The sequence below is a fragment of the Geospiza fortis genome, unplaced genomic scaffold (genome assembly GCF_000277835.1).
Source record: "Geospiza fortis unplaced genomic scaffold, GeoFor_1.0 scaffold16, whole genome shotgun sequence".
Taxonomy (NCBI): Eukaryota; Metazoa; Chordata; class Aves; order Passeriformes; family Thraupidae; genus Geospiza; species Geospiza fortis.
This window is the reverse complement of record NW_005054302.1, coordinates 5391756-5400948: the sequence shown is the minus strand read 5'-3', so window position 1 is coordinate 5400948 and position 9193 is coordinate 5391756. Positions and strand designations below refer to the sequence as shown.

Below are 9193 nucleotides of genomic sequence, written 5' to 3'. Positions count from 1 at the left end.
CTCTGTTGCCAGGTCCTCAGGAGTGCTCCTGGCTCTCTGCTCCCCTTGCTCACTGAAAAACCACAGATACAGATCCTGCACAGGGTCCTTCTCCATTCCTCCCACCCAAAGGCAGCCTCCTGAAGGAAACCCATGGGTTTTTAGCCTGACTGACAGCAGGAGCAGCCTGAAGGTTGTGGTGCTGGAAGTACAGGACCAGGAAACACAAGTAATTAACTTTTACTTGGGAAAGGGTAAGAGAAAATTATCAGTGTTATGCCATAATGTAAAGGAGGCTGCAGGAGACAGTGAGTGCTAATATTGCAGCCAGATGGAAAAAATAGAAGTAACACATCTGGTGGTAGATTGCATGTGAAAAAATGGCAGACAAAAAGCACTTTGAGGAAAAAATGGCAAAGGGAATAAATACTATTAATGTTTCTTCGCATCAAAGATTCAAGACCTTGTCAGAAAATCTGTAGGGCCAGCCTGATATTATAAAACATCACAGCAGATATGGCCATTTTAAAATTATTTATTTGCTCAGTGCTCCTAGTGGAAGAAACTTTGTGTTCAAATGAGTCCAGCCATTCTCAGGGGTTATGGTTCTTAAGAATGATTAGGTAGAAATCGAAATTACTTCAGAAGAGAGATTATAAAAGTCACAGAGTGAATAGCAATGAATGACTAAGACTGATAATAAGTACTCAGGAGATCTATGTCTCTAAACTGGAAGAGCTAAGATCACAGCAGTGATGGATGTGTCATTTAAAATTACTGGAAAGTTAAACAGCGGCAAACATGAGGTCAATTTTAAAACTTTGCTCCAAAGGTGATGGGAGTAACTATAGAAATACAATGACCCCCGTGGCAGGGAGGAATGATGAGGAGGACTCCATCTTATCAGAACGCTAATTAATTACTTTATTATACTATATTATTCTATACTATATTACATTACATCTAAACTAAATCTGCCAAACACTCAACTCTGCACATAACTGCACAGAATCCTGTGACTGTCAGCTGACAGTCCCAACACACAGTCGGCCCTGGTAGGCCAAGGAAACAAAACACCATCACTTTGGGTAAACAATCTCCATATTGCATTCTACTTTTGCACAAACACAGGCACAGCAAATGAGATAAGAATTGTGTTTTCTTTCTCTGATGTTCAGAGAACGTGAAACCCAGAAATATTCCTGGGAAGAACTGTGCCTTGCTTTTCTCTATGAAGAGAAATGTGGTGACAAGTAACTACATGCCTCTTATTCCAGCTTAGATACTAGAGCGGGATCAGCCAGCCTGTGCTGCATCTGTGTGCTGTGGCAGGTCTTTGTTAGGAAACTGCAGGGGTGGCTTCTGTGAGAAGATGCCAGTGGCTGCACCCACGTCAGCCAGAGCCAATGCCAGCCTGCCCCAGGACACAGTCACCAAAGCTGAGCCCATCAGCTATGCTGGTGGCACCTCTCTAAAACATATTTAAGGAAGGGTAAAAATCCTGCACAGCAGCTGGAGAGAGGAGTAAGAATATGTGAGAGGAACAGCCCTGCTGACACGGAGGTCAGGGCAGAGGAGGGGCAGGAGGTGCTCCAGACACTGGAGCTGAGATTCCACTGCAGCCCTTGATGCAACCCATGGTGAAGCAGCTGTGCACCTGCAACCCATGGAGGACCAAAGGGAGCAGAGACCTTTTGAGGCACTGCATCTGCTTTTAAACTGACATGACAGCCACAGGAGTTCAGTGTCAGTCAGCTTCAAAGGCTGACTGATGCCCTTGGCAGCACTGAAGAATTCTTGATACAAGGTCTTTTATCAAAGAACTATCTTTAGTTTATAGATGTGGGAAGAGTTTAACTGGTTTTATCTCCAATGACATTACAAAGGCCATTGCAAGAATGTTTTCAGCCCACACACAATGTAAAATGTCTGTTTCCCACCACCATCTAAGAATGTTTATGTTCTAGAGAAGGTCAGCTAAGAACACAGCTCCTGGAGAGCCCCATCATCTTATAAATGGGCAGTAAATGACAAAGTACCTTCTGCCCTAGGAAAAGGGGGATTCACCTAACTGCACTTAGCTATCTACAATGTAAATGTGTACATGCAATGTCAATAAGGCTACTGCAAGCACTTCATTCTCTTTAATCTTGATGTTTTGGGTGTGTGATCACCTTTTACTGTTCTGCTGATTTCTGATACTTCTGAATGCCTGCACTGTTTTTAAATATTTTGTCTTCGTTGTAACTCTGTTCTTTTTTGTCATAGGGTGGAGGACTTAAGTTGTCCAAAAAAAAACAAAATAAAGATATTTCCTTTTGGTTTATATGCTTGCAAAATTGCAGAGCTGATCTTCACTCTGCACTGGCCATCATGTCTTCAGTTGCTGAGTCTAACACTATCTTGGCCTTCCAATAGCTTGATCAAAAGAAGAATGGACATGTCACATATGAACCCTACCTCTAGCTGCCATAGCTTACCAGTAGAGAAGTTGCCAGACTCGCTGAGTTCAAACTCCAGCTTTCCAAAGTTACATAATTAAAAACCTACCCATCCTAGGCTTGCAGGCTGGTACTTTTCCTGCCTGATTAGCAAACTGCAGGTTAACTGAAAAAGAAGCAGTGGGTGAAGAGCAAGAGCTTTCCCAGATGATAAACTGTTAATTAGCAGGGATGTTAGAGGCATCACTGGATGCTCAGGGAAGTTCAGTGTATCAGCAGATCTACCCAAAAGTACTCATTGTCCCTGCACTCCAGCAGGACAAATTCAGCAGCTGATACTGATCCCATCATTTTTATTTCAGTCCATTCCTTCCTCCTAGTGCTGGGAAAGTTTTCTGTAGGGAAAGGGGTGAGAGAGGAGAGGAGGGAAAGTTCTTTGACCCACGAAGATTCCTCACTCTGGAAGAGTTAAAAATTAATGAGAGAAAGGGGAGGAAATATAAAGCTGAGTTAGTTCCTTGTTTGTTTTCTTGCTCCCCACCGTGAAGTTATAGAAATGCAGCCAGTGTTCACTTTCTCCCACAGGCAGTTAATTACTTGTGTGAATAGTTTTCACGGCTTCCTGCTGCAATATCCCAGAACCAGCGACCCAGTGTCACTGTCTCTGCCGCCTCCTCCCCACACAGCCAAAAGGAATAACAAAAAATCAGCTTAGCAGGGTCTTCTTGCAACCAGGATCTCCCTTCTGCCACCTGCAGTGGCAGGACAGCTCAGACTGTTAGAGAGGAAACAGGAGAAGACGTGTGAAAGCAGAAGACAGAGAAAACAAGCCCTGTCAATAAGTGGGACTCAAACAGAGAAGGATTCAGCTCTGTGAATATAACTACAAACTGTAAAACATCTCTATTTTTCTTTTTATCAGTCATCTTGGAGTTTCCTTCTCCACCTAGTTTCTCTTTAAGATTCATGTACAGTTGTAGGTACCTCTGACAATGCTCAACCCTAACTTTCCATATATCCTAAAAGCCTTATCATGTAGCCAACGTGGTTAATGGAGAGGGCTGATAATGTCACTTATTCACAGCTCTCCTCTGGACACAGAACCTGGCAGTAGCCCATTGCTCTTGCTTGTGCTTGCAGCCAACTCTTATGAAGAAATCCAGTCAACAACTCCAGCTTAGAAAATTCTATGCCATCAGGAGTGGCAAAATATCCATGAGCTACCCATTCTCCTGAGCAGGACCCTGATCACACAGCCCTTCATTTGTGTTTCTTTTCTTTCTGACAAGTTCCTGCTGCCCATGAGATACAATAACACAATAGGACATCTCTCTCTTCGTTGGCTCCTGTTGGGTGCTGTCAGTACCTGAGGTCCTTTACAATTCCACCCAAGGGGCAACCTCAGAGCAACATTCCCCCTTCACCTGCACTAAGTTGGCTCTTGCAGAAGCAGGCCGTTCCATTGGTAATTGAAGCTGGAATAACTTTCCTTCCTTTGCATCCTCAAGTTTTCAGAGCCCTGCAAGTCCCCCAGCAAGGGCAGCCCAGGAGGCCTCCGCAGAGAGGGCAGGCAGGCAGCAGGAGCAGTACATAGCAACAAGGAGCGCTCCCCGGGAGCTTTGCCGACACTCCCCACTCTCCAGGCCAATAAATTCCCCTGTGCCAGCCCTTCCATGTAGCGAGGCAGGGAGCTGAGCTGGTTCCCTGCGATGCAGCTGCTCATCCCAGCCATCCTCTGCCTGCTGGGCTCCTGCTGCCCCCGGGGCACCGAGGCACGGCAGTATGGGTCTGTCCTCACGGTGCCAAATGGAGGTCCCTGGGGCTCCTGGGGACACAAGCAATTCTGCCCCAGAGGCTACGCAAAGGGATTTGCACTGAAGGTAAGCTTTGACTTCTTCTCCAGCGTGGAGAGCAAAACCTGCTGTGAGACAATGCTATTTTGTTCCAATCGCAGCAGGGCTGGCCACGGCACTCTGCCCCATCACAGCAGCTTGTGCTGTACCTGCAGCGTGCAGCCTTCTCAGCAAGAAATTTATAGTGCAGAGAATCTCTCCAGGCTCCTGCCAGTAGGTGATCCCTTAGCAGAGGGGTCTCGTGGGTAAGAAAATTCCTGAGGCTGGTACAGCAGAGCATGTTCCCAGGAGCAAGTCCCACCTGCCAGCACTCCAGCTCTGGGTATCACAGCACGTGGTGGGAGGGTGGGCATGGCCTGGGACAGCAGCCACCAAGCATTCCTGTTTCCAGAGCGCCTGCTCCGCTGCTTGGAGAAAAACAGAGGTGGGCAATGGCAAAATGGGCTTCCTGAGAAATATCACAGGGCTGCCTCACAGCCCTGCTCAGCTGCACTGATGTTCTTGCTCTGTCCCCAAAGCCTCCTGCCATCCCTCATCACCTCTTTTGAAAGGGTGACCTCTCCCTTTTTCTTCCCTCTTCCAAGGTGCAGCCCTTCCAGGGATTTTGGCTGTTTGGTGATGACACGGCTCTGAACGGCATCCGCCTGCACTGCACGGACGGCACGGTCATCGAGTCCTCTGTGGGGGGGTGAGCGGCCTTCGTTTCCTCATCCTCCTCCCGGGCAGCAGCTCCTGGGGGGAAGCTTTCCTGAAGGGAAGCCAGTGCAATGGTTTCTCTGTAGGCAGCCACACTGCCTGTGAGGGTGGCTCAAAATCCCTCCTGAGGAGGTGGGTGAGTTCCCCTTGGCCACAAAGGGTGAAGGTTTCAGGGTAAAGGTCTGTTCCCAGGGAAAGGAACAGTGCTTTGGAAAATGAAGGAAAGATCAGAAATTACAGATCTTAAAGCTATGCTTTCCCCTTTTCCTCAAATGCTTACTTTGGAAAGCACATTGAGTAACAGGGACATAGCAAGCGCCTGAAATTGCCAGGGGGTTCTGCAGGAGCAGGGCAGACTGGAGCAGGTGGTGGCTGGGCATCCAGGGATGATGGGGAAGGAGAGTGAAGCAGGTGCTCCTAGAAACCTGCCACCCCCATGTACGCCCCTTGCCCCAGGACTGCCAGGACCACGAGCAGGTTGTAATGCTGACTGCAGCACTGCAGAGGCCGGACAGGCCTTGATAAGTTGTTTTATCCTCTGGCAGGTGGGGGAACTGGACGGAGGCCCAGCTCTGCTCCAGCAACAAGCTGGTGTCGTTCTCGCTGCGCGTGGAACGGTGGCAGTACCTGCGGGACAACACAGCTGTCAACAACGTGAGGTTCGCCTGCTCCAATGGCACCGACCTGCAAGGCTGGGGGCTTTCTGGGGGTCACTTCGGCCCATGGAGCGGCAACTGCACCTCTGGGGCCATCTGTGGGCTCCAAACAAAGGTGGAGAAACCCCAGGGAAAATGGGATGACACAGCTCTCAATGACATGAGAGTGTTCTGCTGTGAGTAAGCCTGGCTCCCCACCCTACGCCAGCATCTACAAAGCTGCACAGCATTAAACCTTGAATCTGTCCTTGCACCAAGAGGAGTGTACTTTTTTTAATGTCTTATTATGTCAAGGGTAGCCAGGTCCCATGGCTACAGCACTTCATAAGAAGGGTCTTTGTAATTATTGTGATTAAGCTTCTTAACAAATTTATAACCCACAAAATTCCTGTGAGGGAGCACGGGGGATTCCCACACCTGTTGGTAAGGCAGGAGGTGGGACTATAAGGGCTGAACATTGAAGTAGAAGAGGGATCATCTGCCCTGGCAGAAACTGTGGTTTCAAGGGAGGGGAAGGGGAACTCTTAATCCTATTTCCATTATAATGCTTAGGATATTCAGGGATCACTGTCAGACATCCATCCGTCCATCCATCCATCCATCCATCCATCCATCCATCCATCCATCCATCCATCCATCCACAAATGAGTTCAAATATACCATGCAGCCTGTGGTCCCAGCTCCACGCCTCTCCTTCCAGTCTTCTCAGCACATCTCCAGGTGCCCTGTGCAGAAGAGGCATTCCAAGGCATTCAAAGGCTGCAGTACATCACATGTATTGTAGTCAGAAATGTACCACTGCACAGGTATTTTTCCTGAACCCACCACCATCTCCTTCAGCATCCAAACCTCCTGCTCAGCTCTTCTCTGGAGTTCATATTTTGTGTTGCTGCCTGGGGCTGTAGGCAATGCCTTGAGGGTGAGGACATAACAAGTATGGGGCAGGGATTAGCCACAAATCCGGGTCTCACAGGGCATTGTGCAGGAACAGGTTGGTTGGAGAGCAGCTTTCTGGTGCACATGTGCAGGCAGGACTCAAGAAGGAAAGGAACAAACAGTGAGGATTAGGAGAGTTCCAGAGAGAATTGCAAATATTTCAGCAAACACTTTCTTCAGTCCCAGGAGTGCAAAGAGGACACAGAAATCTGAGAAAGACATAGAGGGGAAGGAGAATATCCTCAGCTCTGTAAAGGTCATTATGTTGCCCATAATCATGTATTTGAAATTTGTTTGCTGCAGTATTCTCTCTGATAAGAAAGTCTTGCTTAGGAAGACTGTGAATGCTGCTCAGTACCACCTGTGAGCCGAGGCTTAATCCCTGCTGGGATCCCAGATGTTCCAGAGGTTTCTGAAGCATTAACTGTACCATCATCTGCCCTTAGGCATCCAAAGGGACTACTTGCCACTTGGCATGCAGCCAGGAAAAGCCTTACAAAAGGTACATTTACAAGTATATTTAACCCTTTCTGCCAAGTTTTTGAAAACAGGTGTTTGAAAGTCCAAGCAGTTATATTTTTATTGCCAGTTTGGTCAGTTTCCACATGCTTTTCTTATTCCACACCTAACTGGTAAGCCCCACAGAGCCACCTGTTATATCAGGAGAGTACCAGATTTAAAATCAAAAGAGAAACACTGAATACGTGATCTGACAACAAGGTCGCACATCCTTATGGGTGATTTCCAATTTTAAGAGATAAAGGCACTCTGGAGACAGCTCAATTTTTGTTACAGGAATCTCTCTGTACAATTGGATATGAAAGGTAAATGCATAACTCAGCTTTTTTTCTGGAAAAAAGGTTCCCCTATGGCACTTTGAAATACACTGAAACAAAAAGGTGGAATTCTTGTCATGAATGTCTCAAGGGTTTTTATGTTATATTTGTGCTGTAATATCACTTTCATATTACTCATTATTCATTCACTTAAGCAAGTTGCTGTACACAGCACTTTACATGGCATTAAACATGAAAGAGTTTCTGTCAACAGGGAGGTTCCTGCACGAAAACCACTCTTTAAAGTCATTTCATGGTCTTCCCACTCAGGTCTTAGCCCTCCCCATCATAACAAAAACATTTGATTGGGCTGAATCCAAATGCCCTGGCAGATCCTCTTGAGTAATAAATATCTCATTTTCCAGGCAGAGAATATCTAACAGTGAAATGCTGGAAGAGATATCCCTGCCCATTACTCCTTCAAATTCATTATTTGACTAATATCAGATTTTCTGCTGTGTGTGTCACTAGTCTGCAGCAGTGAACCTCAGGGCTTGTCACAGCCCACCACAAAGTGTGGCAAGGCTCATGTCAAGCGCTCATTTCCTGTGCACTCACACCAGCATGTGACCACTTTTCTCTCAGGAACACGTGAATGGAATTCCAGATGGAAATCCAAGGCTCTTCCATAATCATCTTGCTTCTTGTGCAATTACTCACCCTGATGCACCAGCAAGAGCTGGTTGGGATGTTTAATCCCTCACTACATACATGTTTTGCCTTTAGGCATCTGTGGTGAAAAACAGCCAGCAGCACCCACTTTTCCCCAGGCACCGGGCAGAACACGCATAGTGCTCAAAATTGCGTGTAAAGACATTCACAGCCACCCTTCTTCAAAAGACACAGGTGATGTGCAGCAGCAGCTGTTAATGAAGTAACACCAGTTACTCACATATGGACGGGTTTGAGCATCTGGGGGGTGAGGCATACTAATAAAATAACTCCCAGGGCTCACCTTGTACACATTTTGTTGGATAAGGGGAGGGATGGTGGGCTTGTTCTACCCAAAATAACAGCTTTCCTCCTCAGAAAGTCCTAGTTACTTGTCCAATATGGACTTCAGCCAGAGAAGTGCCAATGGAGTGTCACTGCAGTAAAGTTCATCAGAGGATATCCTTGAGCTACAATCTTTGGAAAGGCAGCGAGTAGTAAAGGCAATTCAACGATGTAATTTACACTCCAGTGAGTGAAATACAAACTGTGAGGGTCTCTCCACAGCTCAGACATGCATCCAACAGGAGCATTCCTGTGACGATACTGGCATGTTGTCCTTAAGGAGACAGCTGATAGCCCCTGTTCTATCAGAGGGGCTCTGTCTCACTTTTACTGTCTGTTCTGGTGGCAGACTTCATTCATAAAAACCACAGTAATGGACCAGGGCTCCTGTGGCATTTGCCTTTGTGCAACCAGGGAGCAGAAGGAAGGTCCCTGCTCTAATCTTTCCTGCAACTCAAGCACGCACATCAGCAGGCATCCTCTTCACGTGCTACGTGAGGTGACAGTGCACTCTTAGAACGCACAATCCTGTCCCCCAGCTGTCACAACACCTGCAGCACCCTTCCTGGAGTGAGAGAATAAATGTGAGTAATTAATTAGAGAAGGATGAAAAACACCTTGGATATCTTCCTGTTGTTTTTCCCAAGAGCATTGAAAGAAGACACAGAACGTTTGGATCTTCCCCATTCTCATTCCAAGGTTTGGTTGTCCTGGTGCATTAGCAGCCTTTGGACATTGCTGTCACATGACACAGCTGAAATAATGAATACTAAACCTGGGAAAATGCAGTATTCAAAGCT

The 9193-nt window shown here is 46.9% G+C and overlaps 1 protein-coding gene across 1 annotated transcript; it reads left to right on the top strand.

Annotated features, from left to right (window-relative positions):
• The first annotated feature begins 4129 nt into the window (after positions 1 to 4129).
• Positions 4130 to 5809, top strand: LOC102044380 (vitelline membrane outer layer protein 1-like). The gene is made up of 3 exons (XM_005417796.1): positions 4130 to 4300; positions 4858 to 4961; positions 5515 to 5809. Exons 1-3 carry the CDS (start codon positions 4130 to 4132, stop codon positions 5807 to 5809), a joined length of 570 nt encoding a protein of 189 aa, XP_005417853.1.
• Positions 5810 to 9193: the final 3384 nt, after the last annotated feature.

Excerpts from the sequence above, each read along its gene's own strand:
- LOC102044380 (XM_005417796.1), top strand. The coding sequence starts at position 4,130 with ATGCAGCTGCTCATCCCAGCCATCCTCTGCCTGCTGGGCTCCTGCTGC. Across the intron at positions 4,301-4,857 it reads CAAAGGGATTTGCACTGAAG|GTGCAGCCCTTCCAGGGATT; the intron begins GTAAGCTTTGAC and ends CCCTCTTCCAAG. Across the intron at positions 4,962-5,514 it reads ATCGAGTCCTCTGTGGGGGG|GTGGGGGAACTGGACGGAGG; the intron begins GTGAGCGGCCTT and ends ATCCTCTGGCAG.